Source organism: Micrasema longulum, unplaced genomic scaffold, assembly GCF_059751315.1.
Source record: "Micrasema longulum isolate JH-2025_06_02 unplaced genomic scaffold, ASM5975131v1 h1tg000306l, whole genome shotgun sequence".
NCBI classification, from domain to species: Eukaryota; Metazoa; Arthropoda; class Insecta; order Trichoptera; family Brachycentridae; genus Micrasema; species Micrasema longulum.
The window spans coordinates 660,775-686,298 of NW_028277510.1; the positions used below are offsets into that span (position 1 = coordinate 660,775).

A 25,524-nucleotide genomic window follows, 5' to 3' on the forward strand; every position below is an offset into this window, starting at 1 on the left:
AGAAAAAATAAATAACAAACAGAACAAAGCACTATCGCAAATTGAAAAGAAAAATTAGCTGTGGAGGCACGGCCGCAAACATATAATACGTCTGTTAAGGGTTGCTAATATTTTTTTATAATAAAATGAAAAAATAAAGACACATTCATTTTACAAACTATCAAAATTTTAATTGCAAAATAATCAACCTTCAAAGTTTTCTTTTTTTTAAAACTATTTTCAAAGTCCTTAACGCATTCTGCGTTGTCTTCTGCCATAGCAGATGTACTTGGTTGCTCCACTGCTCATGTGCTCATTTGAGGAGCGCGGCATACTGCATATCTTTTATGGGTTATCTGTAATTCTTTTGCTCGGCATAGTCGTTTTGATTTTTTTAAAACTTTATGATTTTTTTAGTCTCTTGTATGTGTTTGGGATACTTTTTGAGTTTTAGCATCCATATTATTATGTATTTCTATGTATTTTTATGTATTTCTTTTTGTTAACATGTTGTAGCTTCAGGATATATATATAAACTGCGAAATTTTGTCAATATACACATTTTTACAAACTTTAATTATATTATTGATTGTTTAAACCTTTTAACGATGTTAACACTATTGCAGTACACTATGTATATAGTATTTGAAAAGACAATTTCAATGACACATACTCGAGGTTATATCGCAACAAGGTGTGGATAAATAATAATTTGAACACTCACCATATAGTGCATAATAGAGGAACTATTTCCCTCCCCCTCCTCATCTTAGCTGGATGATAGGATGCAATAGGATGCTCATATTATGGTATTTATTATTTTTGTATATATTCAATAGTACTTCATAAAAGTTTGTTGTTCAGATAATATTTAAATTTCAAAACTGACGTACAAATGTAGCGCTTTATTTTCTGTAAAGTGGTGCCTATTTTTGGCTGAGGTGAGGCGTATTCTATGTCAAAAATAATTAAAAACAAAATACTATTCAATTGATAATGGTATTAAATAGGAACAGTTTAACAGACTGCATAATAATATAGAGGACTTTATGAAAAAGCCTGATCCAGAACTTAAACAAGAGATTTATGACTCCATATTTCACGATGTAAAAATATTTTTAATATTCGGTTTAAAAATCAGTACATGAAAAAAAATGTTCAATTAGTTCTTAATTAAAAAATAGAATATTTTTCAAATATTTTTTTAAATTGGAATAAAAATTACAACTTATACATTCTTTACAGGGCAAAACTGTCATAATATTAATATCAGAATTTGATAAAAATCACAAAAAATAATACCATGGAAGAAGACATCCGGGCTGATCCGGGACCAAGAGAAGAAACTGAGAACAATGAAGAGGTGGAAGAATCGATTGAAAATATTCCAGAGCCTAGTCATGCCACTATTATTAAAGGTTCTGTAAGTCTAAACGAAGGAAAGTTTTCACAATTTCAGCAATTATCTTTATCAGTCAGATCCGACAAAGAGGAAATCATAGAAGTTCCAAAAAAGGCACCGAGCATCCAAGCACCTTCTCCATTTATTTGTAAAACCCCATTTATACTAGAAAAAGATGTGATAAAGGCAAACAGAAAAACATTACCATGTGTGGAAGAGGAAATCATTAAAGCGAAGCAATTTTTAAAAAAGCAGGGTACTTCTGGGGATACTTTGTAAGTAACAACTATTTTTCTTTTTTTAAAAGTTGGCATGACTGATTTTTAATTTTATAAATTTAATATGAAAGTGGTTATTTGCATTAATGGCAGAAGTCTGAGATTGTAATAGTCAAAAGATTTGAGTGACCCATTTTATAGAAAATAAAACAAATCGAATGGTAAATCATGCACCCAAATGCAAAAAATGAAACACCTTAGTTCTCCATTTGTGACTTTGTAACAAAATCATCCAAACTTACTTTATTATTTTAAATAGAAAAGGGTGCATCCACTGTTTTTTAATTTTTTTATAAAACCCATTAAGGTTAAATAAACATATTTATAAGGTCAATTTTTGAGATAAATATTACTGTGTTGAAATATCTCATAATAATAATAATTTGCATGCTTCCACTTTCCATGTTGTATCCCAACTCAACAAAGGGCTCTTGGCCTCATAGAGTTGGGGATATGGTATTATTTGTTTGTAATATATATGTTTGTACGAATAAACAAATAATATAATAGCTTTTAAAGCATTCCAGTGTTGCAGTTGGTTAGACGGCCAACTGTGATACTCCCATCGCGGGTTTGATTCCCGCCAGTTGCAAGATCGAAAGCAAGATTTTTTTCTCTATTGATCTGGGTGTTGTGGTGTATTTTTCATTATCTCCTTTCATATCCCTTCTATCTCACCCACTGACAAGCCTCTAAATAAAGGCCTAGCAGGTTATTTCTTTAAAAAAAAGTGTTATAAATCATTATTCAAGAAATAAGGTTATTCATCCATACATTTTTAAATAAATATAGTTTCACTAAATCAATAAGCAATTGGGACTTGTTTATAACATTCATTGAAATTTTAAAAATGTTAAATGGCTTATTTATCTAATTTAAAATGTATTTTCAGATATGACCACCTCTCCGATGTTATACAAAAGGTTTTACTATACCAACCTGATGATATTGTGGATTATATTGAAATATTTTCGAGTGACTTGAAAGAGGAGAGATTTGAATCAAATTTTGATAGATTAAGAAACGAATACATATTAACCAAAAATATGGATGACACAATTCAACTACAGAAATTATATAAATTAAGTACCTAATTGATAATAAAAGTAGATTTTTTTTTTTACAAAATCATACAACAGTATACATCATCATTTTCCTATCCTAAGTGGTGCATAGGGTACTGCATTGTTACTCCGATTGCAGGATTATTGTATCTAGATAATTTTCTTTACATGGAAGATAAGGTGATCAGACTTACGCTTCAGGTGCCAGTCCAGGAACAATGAAAGACTGCAGTGTAGAACCACCTTTAAAACAAATATGTCACGTTCACCTTGGCAGGAATCAAACCCCAGACATCAAGCATGGTAGGCGAGCGGGCCAACCACTACACTACGAAGGGGGCTTGTCTCCACTCAATACAACTGTATTATTTAGTGATATTTATTTAGATAAAGAAATCTACAGCCTATTTTCTACATGCCCATACTTATATCATGTGACCTATTTTTAAAATTTGGTTGATGCACCGGGTCAATTAGGGATTTCTCCTGTTTTCATCAATAGCTAGGAATTTTATTTGAAGCAGAAGTAACAAATAAAATATTAGTAAGTAATAAATAAATGTCGAGGGTGCAGTAAGTACAAAGATATATTTTAAACTTCCCCTTAGATACATTTTTTTTTTTCTGTAGGTCCATTTTTTTTTCTTAACAAGTCACATTAAAAAAAAAATTACCCTTCTTTTAATTCTGCAGGACATGAAAAATACCCGTGAAAATGAAATAAATGATAAAAACTTTGAAGTAGAAATAAATGCAGTAGAAGAAATTGATTTAGACAATCAATTAAAAATACCGAATATAATTGAATCCAATTTCTACTTTCGACAGGTAATATTTTATATTTCGTAGTGAATTAAGAAATGAGGCCTGAGAGATATTGAATTATTTTTGTGTAATGTAATTGTAGATTGTATAAAATAATAATTCAAAATGTGAATTGCCTACTAAAATGAATAAGTATTTATTTATTTTAAAAAGGTTAAAATATTTCTTGCATATTATTACAACAGAAAAGGAGAAAATTTCAGAGAAGGTATATGGATGTCTAGGCACAGGGTAGTCATTCTGCCTATGTTTTAACATCCATATTGCTGCAATTCTTTCATCTGTTGATTTCTATGAAGTGAAAGAGCCGAAACCTTTATTGCTTTATTTCGCAACAACAAATGTTTGACACTTAATATTTTGGTTATATACTAAGAGTAATAATTCTCTAGAGAAGCCCTTAAGCTTTGTTGGATAGAACAAAAGCGTTCCAAATTTTTGGTTTGATTTTTAGTTAAACAACAAACGTGTAACGGACGGCTTCGGTTAGTGCTTGCAATTCTCAACCCAAGTACCTATGGCCTGTTGTATTGCTGTAATCTGTAGCCAACTTTGTGGTCATTAATCATATAATGGTTTTTCTCAGTATGAGTGACTATTAGGTTATTACTCTAGGTTATAACACACTTAAATATCAATAAAAACTTAGAAATATTGTTATGTTCTATAACAGGCTGGATTTGGACTTCCAGACTGGGAAACTTATGACTTGGCCATATCGATAAACAGATTTGTTAGTACCAAACCTGTTATTCTAACCAAAGTTAGGTAAGATATCATGTTGTAAACTATGTATTTGAGATAAAATGATGTTAAAGAAGTTAAAATCGGGTTGTGGTCCTGTGGCTAGTGTCTCAGACTCACGGACCAAAGGTCTGTGGTTTGAATCCCACTCTACCCCAACTTGATTCCATTTTCTAATAGTGAGTTATTTACAACTCGTTGAAAATGACCCTCAAAATGAAATATTTGGGTAAATCATAAGAACGCAAATATTTCATTTAAAAAAAAAGCAAAAAAAAGTAACATTTCAAATAAAAATATGTTAGGTAATGAGATTTGTAGAAGTAAAGGTGTTTTAAAAAGCCACTTTAGGTACAATATAGTTATATATAGAAAGCGTAATCTATAAAAACAAAAAGCCTTTTTAAAAAAATATTAATCGGTACGCTTTAATTACGCTGTAATTTTTAAAAGCCCAAGTAAAAAAATCTAGATAAATTAATTTTGACCATCTCACAGTCCATTGCTATCAGATATTTTATGAATGTCAATTTTAAACAGAACCTTGGATGACAAATCATCCAAGGTTCTGTTTAAAATAAAAATTTTAATTTTTACAAATAGCGTAAATTTTATGATGTCAACAGATTTTTTGGGAAAATTTTTGGCACATGCAAAAATTATTACATTTTGGAGACCGAATTAACATTGGATGAAATAGACAGACGGCTGAATCCAAAGGTATTGAAAATGGAAATGGAATTATTTAACAAACTTGATTTATGAGAATAATTCATTTTATATATATTTTAGTTACTATCAGAAGAAAAGTTGCAGGAAGGTTCTGAATTCTCCAAGTCTGTCGCAGAAATGAATGTAGAAAATGCGCAAACATCAGAAAAAGACATATCAATAGCGAGTGAAATGGACCAATCAGAAGGCAAAAAGTTTTCTAGTTCCTTAGTTTTCTTGACTTTTTGTGAGGAGTATAATTTTATCATTGTTGTTTTTAATGATTATTTCGGATCAATATCCGGCAATCCGTCAAAATCATATCTCTCATTTAGGAAATGACGGCTCTCATCTCATTTATTCTCGCCTGAGAGTTCACATTTTGACAGCATTCAGCCTACTTTCATCTTTGTTTGTCTGTTCTCACACTTTGCTCCCGTACATAAAGGGCGGCACCAGGACTTCATTGTGAACTGCTAATTTTGCTTCCTGCAACAACTCAGTAGATTTAGTAGCTATTAATTTAATATTCACATAGGAATTACACAGATAAATCTAATAAAAAATATTTTAATGTGGCTTACTTAAAATATTTTACAGTAATATAATTACCATAAATGAATTATTTTAATTACCAAACAGAAGAAATGGATGAACCAACGGGGCCAGTAGAGGAACCACTTCCAGATCTGCCTCCATTGCCGGAGTTGAAATGGGAACCTCCTAAAGATATTCAACGAGAAAAATTGGGAGAAGGATTAAATGCAAAAGTTAGTACGGTATAATTAAACATAAATATTCTCAATATGGCCACATTATAATAAATCTGTTTATCCAACACACATATTATATTTAAAGATGGTACATGTATTTTTTTGCATGTGGTATGGTACCAACATTATATTTCATGAGAAATGGGTTCAAATACAAAGACATGCATATTTTATAGCCCCAAAAATTTGTAATTCTTTGTTTACTGATAATATTTCATTGATTCCAAACTTTCCTTCTTTTAAAAAACACGCACTATCTTGGATTCAAACTAAAGATATGAACTCTTTTTTTCTATGATATATTTTTTTGCCCTTTAATAATAAGGAATATTTTTTAAAAATATTTTTTTTCCTTTTTTAATTACTATAAAAAAAAATACAAAATAATCTTTCACAGAATATTTTATTTTCTCTTTCTTATGTTACACAAAAATATTAAAATTAAAAAAATTAAAATTCATTAACATTTTCTTGTATACCCACGAACAGGCCATGCCTTTGTGGGATTTTTTTGTTTACTTTTAATATGTATTTCATTGCTATGTAATTATGCTCAATACTCTGTTTTACCTCTTATGTGTATCGTAAAAAAAAAAAAAAATTATAATATCCCAATTTGTAAAAAAAATAAATCAATGAATTTGTTTAGGTGTACTGGGTTTGCAACACTCTCGGCGAAGACTGGGTAAGTTTACCCGAAGTTCAACCAAAGCATATAATTGTTGCTAGAAAAATATGCATATGCATGACGGGAAATTTGGAAAAAGAGGTATGAACATAAATTCACAACTGAATCAGTGTACCGCACATGTCTCCTTCCTTGTTAGGTAGGGAGCTATCAGGCAGCCATTGTTCCCTATCAGGTTTAAGCATCTTAATGTGTTCTCAGAAGTTGAATTCCATTGTCATTACATCCGATGGCATAGGTAATATCGGATTGTCAACGAGGTATTGCTGCAAATTCATCGTAGTTTTAAACTTGCAGTTGCCATTGCCTGACTCCGTCGCACATAGGATGGTATCCACCTCCATCTGTATATGAATGTGTAGAGGATTTAGATATTACAGAGCAGGTAGAGCAGGCAGCTGCAGGCCTTCCTTTGTAGACTGGATAATGCACCGCTACATATATTTTGTTGGGCTTTTTTGTGCCAAGCTATGCATCTATAGGTGACCATGGGTCTTACCATGGCTGCATATATATATGCACCTAAAATATGTATAATCTTGAAGGATAGAAAATGTATTCGAGTTGAAAATACATAAAATTGCCCTCAACACATGTTTGCGCCATGGCATAGCCATAGATGCATATTAAATTAATGACAAATTATAAACACTATTTAGAACTTGTTTTCATTTTAAGATACATACTTATCCACCGTTTGATGGAACTGAGGCTAACTATATACGAGCTCAAATTGCAAGAATTGCAGCTTCGACAACAGTATCGCCTGCAGAGTATTACATTAGGGGAATCGAGGGAGAAGACGAGGAGGAAGAAGTGGACGGAGAAGACGAAAGTAATGATCTGTATTCTTATAAACACCTGACTAATTAGAAAAAAAAATTACCGTTCAATTTATTATTTCTTTGTTCAAGATTTCTCGCAAGTAAAAAAGAATAAATACTACGATGGACACCAAATGAGTGATTTAGTTAATGAGTCACTCTCTTTTTGGGTACATCACAGTAAATTCTTATTAAAACAAGGACGATTGACATGGTGGAATCCAAACGCAAAGGAAATGGTGAGTTTTATTTTATTTTTTGGAACAAAAACAAATCACTAGCAACTCACATTGACAACCGGGCCGGTAATTCAATTTTCTGACATGTATGGTAAAAAAATAATCAGAAATATTATTATTAAATAGTATATTGTGGACGTTAAAAAAGAAAAATTTCTTAACTTGCAAGTATGGATTGGCAAAAAATAAGGATATTTATATGAATATTCCATTAATATCGCAATAAAAATATGTACTTTATTTGTTACTTTGTTTACTATAATATTTCATAATTTGGATTGTGTACATATTTATTTATTGTTTTATTAGAATAATGTTCCCTCTCTGAAATACCCCGTGTGTTGAGGGAAACATTTTCTCTTTAATCTTACGATACTTGCCTTGAATAAATACATATATGTATATCCATACATATATGGTGGCCTTCATGGTGTAGAGGTTAAGACGCTTGACTCAAGCATGGAAAGTTCCGGGTTCAATTCCCGGAGAGAACACATAAATAAACTTTACAACTCCTTGGTGCGAAGTAGACTCGAGAGTGGCTCGATGATTTGGGGGCCGCATGAACTGAAGTACTCTCTTATGGTAGAGAAAATCCAAAAAAAGTTTCTGAGATATCTCTACATGAGAGAGTGCGGGTATTATCTTTGGCTCTACCTGGCCGAGTTTCTCCAGGGTATGCTCGGCTACAACAGTTTAGAGACTGGAAGGAATGTGTATTTGACTACACATTTTTATCGATTGTTGCCCGGTATGATCGATAATTCTGAGATTATGATGAGCATTGGTTTGTATGTTCCTGATAATTACCTAAGACAGTGTCAGAATAGATTGTTTCATATTCTGATATACAGGAAAAACCTGCTTATGGTTACGCCTGTTGGAAGGGCTACCGCTTTGCTAAACAACATGGATCTGGATTGATCTGTTTCTTTCTTTCATACATATTTTTTGACAGTTAATGGATAGTGAAATACGTATTCTGTTTTACACAAGATTACAATGTGTTTCAGTGATTTCAGATAAAATATTTTTATTCCCAGATATCTATGTATGTAAATATGTCATTTTTTTCTTTAACCAATAAGCATTTAAATATTATTACAGGCAGTGGAAGGTGAGGATGAGGAAGAAGAGGGTGAGGGGGAAGATGGCAAAGAAGGAGAAGAAAGAGAAATATCTCTTCCTCTTCTAATTCCGCTAACAGAGGATGAGGAGGCTTCCGATTGGTGGAGTGTGTATCCTGCATCTGAGTTACAGCCCCCTTTAGGGCCCAATATAGCCTGTCTCCGAAGTCTGCGTTGGCCTGGAGCAGTAGCTTATGCTACAGTGGATGGGTAGTGAGATTTAAAAAATATGTATATTTAATTATTTTATGTTTACTGATGGATTTACTGTTATGTGACGTTTTATAACAAAAACAATGTTTATTGAATTTCGCAAAAAAGGAGGAATTATGGATGGGTATTGAAATGCGAAACTTCAGCCCTACGGGAAATTGGATACAAAAAATGTTTTCTGATGCGCGGTAAAAATTAGAGCATTAAATTGTGAGGCAAAGTTTCTTGAATTTTAATGGAAAAAATATTTTAATAAAAATGAACTACTTTGAACGACGTCTCTAGTTCATATGAATCAACCAATGATAAGAGGGTTACACTTGCTAACAACTGACCTGCACCTTACATTACACTACACATCAACCAGTGTGAGAGCTGGAGGAAACATAACCCCATAGATTATATTTTAAAGCTTCATATTATTTATTTTATTCTATGTTCAGGAAGTTTGATCATGTGTATATGGGTTGGGGCGTCAAGTATTTACCTGAAGGCTATTCCCCTCCGTTGCTTCCACCAGTTTCTTCAGAATACCCCCTGGGTCCAGAAATCATGGAAATATTAGATCCTACCATCGAGGAAGAAGAGGTACAGTAATATAAAATCTAAAATGCTGTCATTTTCATTCAACTATCATAGACTGTATGTTGACATTTGTATCCAAAACAATAAAATGCATTAAAATAATTTACAAGAAAAAAAAGGATATGCAAAATCATCCTGGCTTTAAATAATGTAAGGGACAATAGACAGATATTCACGATACAATATAATGAAATAATACATGAAATTTCAATAAAATGGCACGTTTCCAAGTTTAGTAGCCCAATTACGAGGGCTGTCCCAAAAGTATCCGAGATGACGTATAGATTACGGTTTTTGTTTGAAAAAAATACTATGTTGAAACTACCAATCTTAAAAAGGCTATGTTTGAAAACACTATGTCGTTTAGTGTTTATTTGACAGCCATCAATAGTGAACACTCTTAGAGAATTTGAAAAACAGGGCAAAAATTGGTCATCGTTATTTGATGCAATATTTTCATTTGAAAGGTCTCAGACCAACCAATATCCAAGCCTAGCTAGATTCTATTCCGGGGAAGTCCGCTTCTTTGTTTATAACAATAAAATATTGGGTGGCAGATTTTAAATGAGGGCGTATGAGCTGCAAAGACAAACAACGCAGTTGACCACGTGAGGTGACACCAGAAATGAATGATGAAGAGAATTCACAAAATGGTGTTGAATAACCGTTGACTGAAAGTGCGCGAGCTAGCCAGACATGGTAAGCATTTCAAAAAGTGCTGTACATCACATATTGACCGAAAATGTAGACATGAGAAAGCTGTGCGCGAGATGTGTGCTGCGTTTGCTCACAATCTATTGTTCTAACAAAATGTTTATCAATATTTTGTTCAATAATTAAATAATTAATATACTAACAATATGTTCATATTCTATGGATTTTCTCAAATTAAACGGTTTGGGTAGGTAGGAAGAAATTGCCTCAAGGCAATATGCTCGCCCTTATGTATATGTATGTTAACTGTAATATGTATTTAAAGTTTTCAAATAAATAAAATAAACAAAATCAGTGTCGTGAGTTTCACAGCATTAAAAGAGTTTTTGCGCCGATTCACAACCATGGCTGAAATATGGGTCCATCACTTCTTTTTTTTTTTTAAAAAGGAAATATTTGCATTCTTATTATTTACCCAAATATATTTTGATTTTGTGGCCATTTTCAACGAGCTGTAAATAACTCACTATTAGAAAATCAATTTGGGGTAGAGTGGGGTTCGAACCTCGGACATTTGATCCGTGAGTCCGCAACACTAGCCACGGGACCACAACCCAATTCAAATCATACCTGAGAAGAAGGAACAGTCAAAACAATGGAATGCAAGGGGAGAATCAGCTCCAAAGAAGGCTAAGACAGCTCCTGGCTGGCAATTAATTATCTTAAAAAGGAAAAATGAAAGTGTTGTTTCCTCAAGACAATACCCCAGTTATACACATATCTGTTATGGCGTTGCCCAAATCAATGAGTTGAAGTTTGCATTGCTTCCTCATGTACCCTATTTGCCAGATTTAGCTCCCTCGGATTATTCTCTCTTTACAAATTTTAAAAAGTGACTCGGTGATAAAAAAATTGCCAACAATGAAGAGGTGGTGTCTGCGGTTAACTGATATTTCGGGAGTTAGATAGTTCTCACTATAAACAGGGTATTGAAGCTATTGAACATCACAAGTAGACAATATTTTTTCCCAAATTATCTGTGCTAGGTCGGGTACTTCTGGGACTACCCACGTAATTGCTCTTGTGACATTGTCATATTGGTCTTTAGATTTACAATGAACTATGACAAAAAAAGTGAATGTTTTAAAATAATAAATGTTCTACATAGGATGGTGGTTTCACTTCATTTTCCCTGTCCCTCATTAATTGATAAATTAACACACTGCACCACATAACCTAGAAAAATGCTATAAGGCAATCAGTCTTACTAACATTACAAAAATAAACATGATATTTATTCAACTGAAATTCCATGTGTCCTCATGAAACTATAATTGATATAATGTGTATATTTGGTGTTATAGGAATTCAGGATTGCGCATTTACCACCGCTTCCACCACTGGAAATACCGGGAGAAGAAGAGGAAATGGAGGGAGAAGAGGGAGTAGAATGAATTCTCTCCGAGCGAAAACAAAACACAGTGTGATTTGTAATTACTTATATTTAAATGTAGTATTTTAGTGAAAACAATCACAGAATCAGTCACCTCAAATTTCACTTAAAAATAAGTACCTGTAATATTATTAGTAAAGTGTTCCTATTCAGAAAACTAAAATTTCGCAATGCTCTTTGGATGGTGAAAATTTCATTTATGTAATAAAAAACATGATATGTTTCCTGCAAACTTCGTTTTTATTTCTTTTTGCTCTTTTGTAATTGAGGAGCTGAAAGTTTTACTTTACCAGGTAAATTTCTAGCTACGTTTTCGTCTTTAACCGCTTTAAGGAGATCCTTTTCCCTGGCTGTGCACTGCTTGTCTCGTAGGAACACTTGGACACCAGTTCTGGCTGCTTTTCCTCTTTTTCCAGTTCCAGGAGTTAGTTTCACTTTATATCTGCGAAGTAAATAATCGATTTATTTAATAATGAGTATAAAACTGCAAAACATATATCTTATTTACAATAATGAATAGTACGTCGACAACTCTTAATAGTAATAACAAAATAATATTTAATGATAAAAATTCTATATTTTTAGATAAATATTATAGGAGTGAGTAAATAGATACAACAAAATTTAATAGTTTATTTCATTTTCAGTGAAATACTAATATGATTCTGGTACTGCTATTTGTAGTCTATTTAATAAATATATAATTATGGCATTTCACGTTTTGTTGGCAACAAATTTGCCACCAGAGGTTAAAATATTGTTTACACATGGACGGATATACGACCATATTGTCTTGTTCCAACTCTGTGAACAGCCTAGACAGCACAAGACAGAACGCTGGGACAGTACAAAAATTCTGCCACAGTTCATACGTGAGCGCTTTACTTCTTAAGCGAGTTTCGGAAAATTACTATTTATTTTATACCAAGATGTATAGGAATTGTTAAAAAACGAACTAAATAATAAAAATGTCATTTTTCTGCCTGCATTTCCAACAGAAAAAATACAGGAGAGCTCTATTGTCATAAGGTCTATACGCGTGCGGTGGCGGAGGTAATCATTGTTCCGCGGATATAGCCTGCCCAACTATCTCCGCGACAATGTCTCGGATCAATGTTTCGTCCTGCATTGCTGTTTACACGTGGACAATGGTCGAGTCCTGGGGCAAAACAATATTGTATTGTCCACATGTAAACGGCCTTTAAGGCTTTAACTAGTGTGTGAAAGTAAGACTTACTTATAATGATGTAAGGCAGAATACGGAGCCACAACAGGTACGGCAAACAGCAACTCATCTTCTGCTACAGGGATCCCAGTTAACTGGCATAACATTTCTGTTTCTGCTGCAGCTCCAGTTGTTTCAGTCTGAAAATATATCACATTATGTACGATCGATCGGCGTAATGTTACAAGCGTGTAGGTTTTGGCAGAACACGTCAAACATGCAAAAACTAAAAGAAAAAGTGGTTAAGGTAAAAGAAAAAGTGGTCAAATACTCAATAGACTTAAAATATTCTTTCCAATATACTCGTACATACAAAATGATACGCCAATCCTCAAACCACTCTCATACACACGTTTGTCTAATAATAATAATGTAAAAAATAAATAAAATTGAGCGGGAATTTCATACTCATTATAAAACGAAATAATACAGACTAAAATGGATACAAAGTCATTGGAACAATAGGCTTCTTTCCCCCCTCCTGCAACTACACGTGGACCGGACCATCTTCTAGGAATTAAACAAACAACATGTGTTTGCACTTGTGCGACAGTGACTAGTGACTACCCAAAATTTTACGAAATTTACGAAAGCTACCCTTCGGATATTTTTATCTGTTATGTTATCCATAGTGTTCAAGTGCTTTATCTGTTTAGTTTTTTATTGTTTACTTTTTAACACGAACACTTTAAAAATTTACTATTATGCTCAATGTTTGTTTTTGTAAATTTATTGATAATTTTAAGTGGCCAGAATTTCACTCGTCCATGCACTTTGTAGCTGCAAGACGATTGGTAATCTAGCTTCAATAGGTAAATGTTATCAACTATCAAATATCCTAATTTAGTAAATGAGGTCTAGAATTCCAACCGTCCATGCGCTCAGTAGCTGCAAGACTTGTTGTAATCTAACTTCTTTTTTTATAAATTGGTTTTTAATTTTATTTTTTTAAATATCACTAAATCTCTAAACTTTATTGTCAAATAAAAAATGTAAAAAGGGGCTAGATTTCTTATTGTCTGTGCGCTCTGTAGCTGCAAGACGTGCTGTAATCTAGCTCCTGTATATCATAATTGGAGACGAAGAACAAGAATCCCAACCGTCCATGCGCTCTGTAGCTACAAGACGTAGTGGGATATTTATTTATTGTACAGCGCCCTTGAGGTGATTTTCACAAAAACGACGCTATATAAATTATCCAAATATATTCCTCCACTGTAATACTGGGAAATTAGAAAAGGGTGATTGTGCTGACCATGTGTATTTGATTGATCACAAACTGACAAAACTGCAGTGAGGGGTACAATGAAAGTTTTTAAAGTTTATTAGTTTTGTTATTTTCGCGGTTTGATTGTAAAGAAATATTAAATTTTCGCTTAATTAGTTTTAAAAAAAATAAATTGGTATTGATATGCGAAACTGAAGAAAGACTCAAGTCTTTATGAACAGTTTCGGGAAAGGGGTGGATGCTTTCATTGTATCCAAATATAAATAAATAAATAAGGATTGTATCTCAGGGAGGAGGGATTTGAACGATGATGATATTAATTGATTTTCTTTTTTTTTTCTTAAATAAGGGTATCAAATTAAATAATACCTTTTGTGTGATGCAAAAAAGTTCATGGAGTTTAAACGAGCTCTTGAAAAAATATGTAGTATTAAAATAAAAAAAACATATTTAAAATACCTCAGCTTCTGCCTCGTCACCATCAGATTCATTGTGATCCTTGTCTTGTACTTCAGAAATATGAATATTCTCCGGTGGTTTGCGTTCACTGGGAGGAAGATTCTTCTTTTTCAGCGGCATTAGACCACCGCCTTTCTTTTGTGCTCTCTTGGGTTCTTTCTTGACTCCAGCAGACTAAACAATAAACAGATTATTAGACATTCTACGAAAGGAAGTCTTAATTAATAAAGCGCAATTATTTAGTTATTTAATACACACACAGTACACAATTTTACTACAGCACAATTATTAATTTTCATGTCCTGACTTGTTAGAAAATTCCGTGTTAAGTCGGGACTCTTCTATACTAAAATCAATACATTTATAAATATTATGACACATCAATATACAAAATCATCATCATCATTCCCTTTCCGAACCTAATAGTGCATAGGGAACTGCATTGGTACACCAATTGCAGTGTATCTTGATCATTTTTGTTACATGAGGTAAGATAATCAGTCTCACGCTTCAGGTGCGCCAGTCCAGATACTATGAAATAATATTCTAGTGTTAAAACACCTTTTCAAATTAATACTTCATAGACATGTCGGGAATCGAACCTGAGACCTCTTGAGTGGTAGGCAAATGCCCTGACCACTACAGCACGATACAAAATACATATAAAAAAATTATACATTTAAAAATAAATAATACAGGTAAGTTATTTAATAATACATGATGTAGCAAAGTTAAGATCATGTATCTAAAATTTTAATTGAAATCTTTAATAATTTCATAATTAATCTGGAAGCGAATTAAATTTTATTGAATTACCTGTAATAGTTCCATCATCAAAAGGCGATCTTCATCATCCTGGTCTTTATATTTTTCCTTAATTTTTTTGAGTTTAGATCGTTGACCTCTTTTCAATTCTAGCTTTCCAGCAGAATTCTCCTTTTCTTCTTGTTTATTGCCCTTTTCTTGAGGTTTGCTGTTAACATTTTGCTGCCCTTTTTTAGGATTCTTCTTTTGTGGAAGAGATGGGAACGAAATTGGTTTATCGTCACCTAGATAAACTACATTTTCATTTTCCTCATTTTCAACAGTGCTAGTGGAGTATGTTCGAGAACAGCTGCGCATTACTACCTTTCCTGTATCGTGTTCTACTTTAATATGAGTATCTGGGTATTTCATATCTTCGGGGTCCTCATCACTATCGGACTCAATTTTATTAACAATGAGTTTGTTCTCCACATCAACTGGTTCTTCTGAAATTGATTCTAAACGGTCTTTGGGTTTTGAATCCCGTTCATCTAATTCATCTGAAATAAAGAATCGCTGTAGTTGGCAAATTTACTACGGAACGCATAATAATTTAATTAATAGAAAGTCTCACCGCCTTCCCCTTCAGAGAGCAGTATTTCCTGATCTTCAGCTCCATCATTTTGATTTTCAGAGCTTTCCTCATTGACATAATCTTCTTCTTGTTGTATTACTTTCCTTTCATTCATGTGCCTTTCAATGCTGCCATCCTCTAACTATTTTATGTAAGTAAAAAAATAAATCACATACTATACTTATTACACGAGTTGGTATTTCCAATTTAAAAATGAAATAGTTACCCTAAACATGAAGGAGAATCCGAGGACCAGATGACACGGAGGTAGGAAGTTTTTTTTCCCCCTGATCATGAAAGATCCGGTAGTCAAGTACTCTCCAGTCGGTGCTGATTTGGACACCTGTGAAGCGTGCACCCACCATGCTGATGTCACAACCTTGGCTTCCCAAGCAATACTGAAATCAAATAGTGAGTAAAGGTGGTCTGTAATAAATAGGTATAACAAATTATATTTTTATATTTTTTCATATTAGTGACAATAGAAGCTTTTTTTGTAATTTCAAAATCCATAAAATAATAGGGCACTTTTAATTGAGAACTTCTTGAAATTAGACACTAATTATTTCTAAATCGTTAAATAAATTAAGATTTTTGAGTGAGTGCAGAGATTTTATTTGCTTTTTTTTTGTAGCTTTGTGTAAAATAATATAGTACCTACAAAATATGTTTAATTTATACCTATTTAAAAGTATTTACCTCCTTAACCCTGAAGGGTTGTGTTAAAAAAAATATGTTTGTAAACATGATGTAAAATGGCACAAATAAAATATTTACTTTTTATTGTTTTTTTTAAGGTTAAAATACTATTTTTACATTTATTAGGGCCTTTAATAACATCAGTCGAAAACAAGTTACATGTATTTACAATTTATAATAAGAATATACACAATCAGAAAGGACAATGCATAACAAAATATACACACACACATAAAAATAATGTGAATATACAAGAATAAAATAAAATTAGTGATATTTGTAATAATAAACACATAACTAAACTAATAAAATTTTAACATAAATTGAAATAAGCACTATCAGAAAAAACCAACTAAAAACCTGATGCCTGTGCCATCTAACAGAAAAGAGATTTTTATAGTAAAATACATATTATATAAAGGTCAATTTAGTAATGTCTGCTATCATATTTATTGGATATCTAAAATTCAAATTCAAATTAATTTATTTGACCAAAATATTTAAGGCGTTATATTGGGACTATAATATAAGTATTAAAACAGGAACCCTTCGGCAATGGTTTAACATTATTTAGGTATAATACTCTCCAATAATAAGATTATTTGCCACTTAAACATAGTTTCACTGATGTAAAAGATGTCAATCTCCAAAGTGATAATATTCAGCTGCCTGATTGCTCTTCCAATCGGCATAACCAGAGGCAGGTTGATTCTGGAAACCGGGAGGTAAAACAGTCTGTGATGACGCTGTCAGAGATAACAATCAAGAACATAAAAATTGACACTCTAAAATGGCTGAGTTCACGATAAAACCTCTCATCAGTCTGAAAAAATGGGTCACTATGAACCCATCCCTTGTAATGTTGCAAACTGTTGGTCCAAGGCATGCCCAAGAGGAATGGAGTGGGACAGAGTCATCTAGTCAAACAATGATATAAAATAAAATATGGGCTTACCTACTTCCAGTTGAAAAAAATATGAAATTAAATACTGTCTTACATAAATATATGCTTACATTTCAAAAGTATTAAAAAATATATATGTAAACTTATTTAGTTTTATGATATTTTAATACAGTATTAGTCTAATTATCTAAAGTTTACTGTGTAATGGCCGAGATAGAACAATTTCTTTATGTAACAGTTTTTTACCTGTAAGATATGGCCATTTGGCCAGCTTCATTTAATGTTTTTGGTGGTACAGGATTTCCAGAAGGATTTTTTATAATAATGCTTGATGCTCCAGAAAGGTCTGCGTGAACATAAACATCGTTAGCTCTCATGTAACGCTTGACAAGAAGTTCATTCTGTTGTTGATCCCGCCCACCAATAACCTATAGAAAAATGATTGTAAATTACATTTTGTAGTTAGAAAATAATATTTTGATTCAAAAGATAATATAGGAAATGTTGATAATGATAGAGCCCCTCAGCTGTGATTTTGCAAGGAATGGTTAAATTTGCCAAATGTATTTTTTAATTGTCAGTCTATAATTTTTTTTGTTTAAAATGTTTGTGCAAATGAGCTTGTTGGTTCTACTTACATATAACTGCATTATTATTTATTAAGAGTTGTATTCTTACCAGATAATTTTCCGAAGAAATGAACCAGAAGAATTTCTCAAACCAATAAACTTTTCTAGCTTTATTGATATTTGTAATTGTCTGGACTTCTTTCAATGTTTGCATGGTTTTCTTTTCTGCGCTTTTCATGGCCTTTGTCTGTGACTCTAAAGTCTTCTGTTGCTTCTTGGCAGCCGAACGTTTCTGATCAAAGTATCTGGGAAAGTAGTGAAAAAATGTCAAAATCATTTTTTTACCAAAAAAAAATTTGGATTACAGGCAAGCAGTATCTAATACATACTACGTATATATATATATATATTTATATATGTACGTCAGAGGATTCTAAGCGCCATTTTTGACAAAATCACTTTTTGCTGGATTAGAATTTTTTCTCTGCCTGGTAGCATTACACAATATGTATATATGCTAGATATTATTTATTTATTAAGGAAAAATAACAGTTGTTTTATGAGAACACAAAATATAAAAAATAGTACATACATCCAGTCAGTTTTTCACAAATATAATGAGAGAACATGTTACACAGAAAAGAGAAAAATAATATATTATATAAGACATGAGAAAAAAAATCGATGAAAAAAAAACTGCTAAAATCATTTTAGACCTGATTTTTATAATTATAGTTACAGGGCATACAAAGCATTTAAATTACAAATTTAGCTGATTCTTAATCTTAGTAATCCATACATATGATTCTAAGGTACATAAATAAATATTTTTATGTTATAAACAAAAGAAATTAAATTCCGTCATGGATAGCATTTTTGCTTCTTCTGAAACAACAATGTCATATCTTAAATGCTGGATTTTGCCCTTGAGCGATTTGATCAAGATAGTTCTCAACAAAGACAGATTTTTCTGGCATTTCCTAGTAGGTGATATAATTTGGATTTTTTATTTTATTTTGTTAATTCAGAAAAACAACAGCAATAAGAAGCCAAATAAGTTTTCCACATAAATACAATAGTAAAAATCCAGTTCAGTTAGATATTAATATATGTAGAAGAGCATGTGTGCGAGTTTTTGTGTGTGAGGATGCGTGGGTAAGTGAGTGGAGTGTGGTTTTGGTAGGTATGTGAATATGTGTGCAAGTGTATATTGGTGTGAGGGTGGGTTTATGGACAGGGTGAGTGTGTGTTTGATATGAGTGAATAGAAACATCTTAAATTTATAATGTAAAAACTACATTTTTATAAACAGATTTCTTTTAAATAATAGTTTTTGAATTCTTATTTTAAAAGTGGGTTTACTGCAGTTAAATATATCTATGCTATTTAAAAATACATTATAATTACACGCCAAGTGAATCAGAGGAGAGTTCTGTGCATAGTTGTGCGAACAGTTGGTACATGGAAAAGAGATAGATTCATGTGACGGGTGCGGTAGCCAGGTACATTAAGGGCCAACTCAGAAACCAGAATAGGCCTATCAAGACGTCCATTTAGAATGTCATGTAAAATCCCCATATCTAATACCAACCGACGATCATCAAGACTAAGTATATTATGTTTATGACGAGAAGTTTTATAGTTGAGGTCTGTAAATCTGGATCTCCAATTGAGATGTCTCAAAAATGTTTGCTGAATATTTTCAAGCCTTACCAGTGGAATACTGAGGAGACCACACAGAGGAGGCATATTCAAGGAGACTGCGAACGTAAGCGAAGTAAATCAATTGGATACTACCAATATCATTAAAAACTTGACAAGTGCGGGTAACAAAACCTATGTTTCCGGTTCACTATATTATCCATGAAAAAATGTCTTATTTACATCAATAAAATTGGCTCTTTTACTTCTCGAAAAAACCAACAGCGAAAGTGCTCCCTCCATTCACTCAAAAGCCATTTTAAGGACCGAGGGTCTTTTATTGGTTTCATTCATTCTGAAAACAATTTTTTCTTCATAACCACAAAAACACAGATTTCACATCCATTCCACAGAGCATTCCCGCTCGCAACTCCCCGCCGTGTTCTTCAATGTATCAGAGAGAGCAGCACGATGCCATATAGTATCCTCTAGCAACATAATTTTATGAAAAGATGTAGGTATTTCGCAGAAAACCCAAAATATAATGAAAATTTTATAAACACTACCATGACAATCATAATGACAATTTTAAAAGTTTTTTTAAGGATTTTAGCTAAGGTTCCTGGAACCCCCACCCCCCAGGAACTTATAGATTTTTTCCACCTTGAGGCTTGGAATGGTTAAGTTTGATATTGTCATCCTCATGACCCTACTGTAACACGAAAGGCAGCAAAAACTGTTTATTCACTCCCATTACAAAAGCCATTTCCATTGTGTTATTTAATATGAATTCAACATCATAAATTTTAAATGATTCATTAACTCTACCGATGCCATTTATGCAAGACACCAAAATATGAATTCCATAATCATGCAATTAATAACGGTTTTTTTTTTACAAACCAACAAATGGTAAAATAGAAAAACGTGGACCTTGAAAAGGATTATATATATCATGTATTCTTCATTTCAAAATGAACAAATTTAATAAAAATAAAATGATACTATTTGTGAAGATGTATGGTTACAATGTGTAGTCATCGCTTATCAGCCAATGACAATAAACCCTTTTTTTTGGGTTTATAGCAAACTCTCATATAAGCACAAAAACATTCTCGCTCCAGGAATCTTGCTCATTAATTTTTATTTTTATGAAATGAAACTCGATAATCCAAAAATCAACAAAATAGTTTTGTGAATTACAATTCTTTGCAAGGACAATTTATTGTGTTATTTTATTTATCTTTATTAATTTATAACATATTAATAGTATGCAACTAGAATATACCGAATGTTTTAGTAAAAATTGTATTGATATCGATTATTACTGCTGCACATAAAACTAGTAATAAAAAATATTATTATCGGAGAAATAAACAATTTTTATATCATTACAATATGTTTTACTAACAAAATCATAAATTCAATTCAAACCACAAACTGGATCATAAAATATTTCAATGTGCGACTATTATATTATCAACAAATAGGTGTAAATTTTTCAGTATCTATGTTAGAAGCCAGTAAAATATATGTGTAAATAAAAGAAACATTATAATCAAGAGAGCACGTAAAGTATGCCGTGAAGCTTAGTAATAAAAATGCCACGATATATTGTATAAAATTTTCACAATAGAAACAGTTGTGTATTTTTTATTTTACATTTGAAAAATAAGTACATATGATTAGGAAATAAATGTAACGCTCCTTATGCCAGATGATGATGCCTCTAAAGATGAAGTGTTGTTCGGTAGCGTCGATGTTGGAGATTGTTTTGTCGAAACCATTCGAAAGACTGAGAATTTTTAAAAACATCTCCAGGCTTAAGAATGGCCCCAACAAAAAAACGAAGCGGGAGTTTGACATCTGAGCTTTAACAAAGAAAAGACAAGTAGAAAAATATCACACAATACAAACCTCCGAGCATTGGAGTAAGCACTCATTGAGAGATCAATGTCGATTACTGTTGGTTTCAAAGTAGCATTTTTATCTTTTGCTTTAGCATCTTCTTCCGAATCCGATGAAACATACGGGTCTTTAAGGAGAAGCGATATAAAATTGGATTCCAGTTTAAGTTGCTTAATAGATAAAGCCACCTGGTCTCCATTAGCTTGAGCTGCCTTTATTAAGCTGTTGATTTCAGTCCAGGAAACCTATTGGCATATAAATTACAGTAGATAAAAATATTCATATAGTTAAAATCATAAAGGGACATACATACTAACATACATGTTAACTATTATAATATATTAAAATGTAATTGCCTAGCTTGGAACGGGGTATGTACCCTTGTTAGCTGGGCAAAGTGAACATGGAATTGTATTTTGATAAAGAGTGTGAATAAATAAATAAATACATATGTATATACAGGCATGAAATAAAGAAAACAATAATTAGAAAATGAAATTCTTTGAAAACACATTTAAGAGGTACTTATGCAATGAACTGAAATTAAAGTAAGTTGGTTTTATTTCAATCTTGATTAATAAAAGCACAAAGACAATAATTGTTTACCAGATAATCGAAACTAAAATTATCGTTGCAAACCTCAGGATTCTGGATAAGAGTAAAAAAAAAATATTTTACAGTTGTTAAACGTAGAGGTTTAAGGCCCGTGTAGAGTTACCTGATTGGCTATGGCAGATTGTACAGCAAGAATAGCACTGTCTACTAAGGTCTGGTTCCGCGTTATCAGTTCTGCTTTATCTCTGTCGTTTGTTTGTACCTTGGATAACTCCAACAATCTTTTATCGTGATCTTTTTTAACATTTTGTAATTTCTTCATCGCTTCACGCTCTATTTGAACGGCCTGTTGAGTACACAAACACATGAAAAAGATAAACGCTTTATATTCTACACAGAATCTTTAGTCAAGTAATGAATGTAACCTTAATGTCTATTTTCTGTCCTTCGAGAGTAGAGAAAAATTCGTCAACAGCTTGATCAAAGGAATTAAAAGTGAGGTAAGGAAGGGATTCATGTTGTGCGTATAGAAATGGGTGGAATTCTTGGTTTGTTAAAAGAAAGTTGGGTGCACCCGGATTTTCTTTTGTACTTGGTCGGTCTTCTTTTTTTTGAATGATATAACCCTGAAAACAGAAATATAACAAATCTTACTACGGAAAACAAGTCATAAAAGTTTCACACTTATTGAAAACATATTTTTATGGCAAAAAGAAAATTTTTATTTAATAAAATATTTTGGTATATTGTAAGCTGACTCATAACTCGAAACATACATTATTGTGTATTAAGAACAGATGGAATATTTAAAGACAAATATTTTCTTCCTGAAATTCGAGGGTGTGTCCACGATGAAAACTGTCATTAAAAGCAATAAAGAAAACTAAAAATACAGAGAAAAATTATCAAAAGCACTTTTAATATTTTAAAACCAAATTTTGCATTTGATTTTTATTTTAAAAACTAAACTCATCAAACGCCATCATAATTTGGTTACATATCTTAAGGGCAGTGTTCATTTAATTCAAATATAGTTTTTTTTGTTTTAGATTCGCACTGTTAGTGAAGAAGGGTAAAAATATTTTTTTTGTTCAAACTGATTTAGAACTAGGTAGGTACTTTTAAACACCCACTTTTTTTTAGCGCATTAGACAATAAATGGCAAAATTCAAAATGGATACAGATAAATCAGTATTATGTACATACATTAGAAACATTTGAAGATGCACTGGTCATCATTTGTTCAGCCATGGTCATAGCGTTCACCAAAAACGGCATGTCTCTAAGGAGATGAAATCCCTTCACATTTAACTCTTCGGTAGGTTTGAGTGTTCCCGCTAGACCACATTTAGAAAGAACATGGTCTATAACAGCGGGACCATATTCTACAAACAAAATGCTTATTATCACGGTATTCTACGTATACAATATTGATTTAAAAACAAGAGTTGATCTAACCAACATGGGGGTTGAGTATTTTCTTGAGGTTTTCACCCGGTTTCGCTGAGCTCATCAACTCAAATAGTTTACTCTCAGAAGGTGGACCTGCTCTTTCTTTCGCCCGATCTAATGGATACTTTTCTTTCACAGCGAACCTAGAAATATTACAAGAACTCTCAAGTTGATCCAAACACGAAAAGAATAATCGAAATTCTAAATATAATTTAAGTTTTTGGGCATGCATACCTTACAGTCTCGCCTTCAGTATGTGGCCTTAGGACATTTAAGATAATCCAGTTATAGTCAGTAAGAATAATGTTTCCCCTGTCATAGAGCTCTAAAATAATATGGTAAGCAGCTTCTCCGGAACCAAATTGAAAATCAACTATTCTATCAAAACCCAGCTGAGTAAGTTTTTCTAGACGTTTATTTTTCAAGTGTTTTCTCATCTAAAATGGGGCAAGCGAAATATTAAGTGATTCCGACAAATTATTTAAAAGACAAAGGCAAACAGACGATGGACGCATTACCTTCATACTAAATCCCGAAGGGGCCGTATTTTTGGGCCACTCGAATGCAGTAGTGTGAAATCGATTTCCGGATTCTAAAAGTAATATACATTTTTCTTCGGACCGTTGCAACCGTATAAGATACGTTTTATTATCGATATCGTACACTTGGTTTACTCTCATTCCCACGTACCTAGAATTACATCACATTTCAATTACCGACGTGGGACAATCGATTTACGCATTACACATATTGGGCGGATGTCGGTTACAAGATTAGAACATTGAAAATAAGGTCAACTGAAATTCGAAGCATTAACTAAACAGATACACTGGTAATATCACTTACCTTTGAAGCTCCGTAACGCTGCATATTATATCGTAAGTATTAAATCTATTCTTCATTTTAACTTCACAATTTATTTCAGAAAACGGGAGTAAACCGTGACGTGACAAGGAAAATGAGAGATCAAAGAGAATATTTCTTTGAAATAGAGAGAGAATTGCGCAAAAACTAGATCTAATCAATACTTTAGATTTAAAAAATGATTGTTGTTTATGGTTTTCTTAGAATATTTTGTATGGTAACACCAATTATAATAATAATCTTATTTTATTTGGTTGGAAAGGCAATTAAATTCAAATTTAAGAAACACGGAGATACGTATAAAAACATGTTTATAAACCCGATTGGAGTTTTTTTTTAAAACAAAAATATCCCAGTAAGACAAAAATAAGCAGAAATATAATGATTACAACTGAAACAAAAAAAAGAAGTACTAGCACAATATTGCTGCTGGAGATATTTGTGCAGCGTACGTTGAAGATGCTATTAATTATTGATTAATTTGTTGTAAAATATTGAAGGTGAATACATTATTGATTAATTTGAATGCGTTAACATACACGTTGTTGTCCATTTTTTCTAAATGAAGACAACAAGAAAACATAAAAAAAGAATTACAATAGGTTAATCAATACCAATGTATTTTCCTTCTCTGTTTTAGAACAAATTAGTCAATAATTAGGAAGTTCAGTATCTTTTTAAAAATATTTTATTTGTTAATAGTCTATTAAACTAAGCCAAAAAAAAAAAAAAATTTACATATCGTATTTTTAGCGCTATGATTTTTTAAAGTTTTGTATTTCTGAAAAGAAAGCCTGTAGACACTGTAATTATCCAAGTATATATGCCAACATCTAGTTATAGTGACGAAGAGGTGGAGGAGGTATACAGTGCGCTAGATAAACCTATATTAGAGATAAAGGCAGATGAAAATCTGATTCTCCTAGGAGATTGGAATGCTGTTGTAGGAGAAGGACGTGAAGGAACTTGCGTTAGGCCTTTTGGGCTAGGTGCAAGAAATGACAGAGGAAACAGATTGACAGAATTCTGCGAAAAACACCAATTAGTGACAGCAAACACACACTTGTTTTACTTGAAGAGATA

At 32.3% G+C, this 25,524-nt stretch overlaps 2 protein-coding genes across 3 annotated transcripts; one reads left to right on the forward strand and one right to left on the reverse strand.

Annotated features, from left to right (window-relative positions):
* The first annotated feature begins 744 nt into the window (after nt 1–744).
* Rsph4a (Radial spoke head protein 4a) lies at nt 745–11,788 on the forward strand. 2 transcript variants are annotated; one of them, XM_088224736.1, is made up of 14 exons: nt 745–788; nt 1,225–1,656; nt 2,552–2,741; nt 3,417–3,551; nt 4,222–4,316; nt 4,919–5,012; nt 5,085–5,211; nt 5,646–5,773; nt 6,426–6,545; nt 7,143–7,299; nt 7,379–7,527; nt 8,635–8,864; nt 9,311–9,455; nt 11,471–11,788. In XM_088224736.1, exons 2-14 carry the CDS (start codon nt 1,283–1,285, stop codon nt 11,558–11,560), a joined length of 2,034 nt encoding a protein of 677 aa, XP_088080862.1. In that variant the 5' UTR covers nt 745–788; nt 1,225–1,282; the 3' UTR covers nt 11,561–11,788. The 2 variants fall into 2 exon arrangements, with proteins under 2 accessions (XP_088080862.1, XP_088080863.1); XM_088224737.1 differs by lacking the exon at nt 6,426–6,545.
* Clbn (Nuclear export mediator factor NEMF homolog Clbn) lies at nt 11,591–24,545 on the reverse strand. The gene is made up of 16 exons (XM_088224735.1): nt 24,424–24,545; nt 24,096–24,267; nt 23,812–24,014; nt 23,584–23,720; nt 23,332–23,510; nt 22,551–22,751; nt 22,289–22,471; nt 21,580–21,815; nt 18,131–18,326; nt 17,699–17,880; nt 16,076–16,247; nt 15,850–15,991; nt 15,288–15,775; nt 14,472–14,645; nt 12,797–12,924; nt 11,591–12,001 (listed from the first exon to the last, which is right to left on the reverse strand). The coding sequence occupies exons 1-16, from the start codon at nt 24,477–24,479 to the stop codon at nt 11,800–11,802; spliced, it is 3,051 nt and encodes a 1,016-aa protein (XP_088080861.1). The 5' UTR covers nt 24,480–24,545; the 3' UTR covers nt 11,591–11,799.
* Nucleotides 24,546–25,524: the final 979 nt, after the last annotated feature.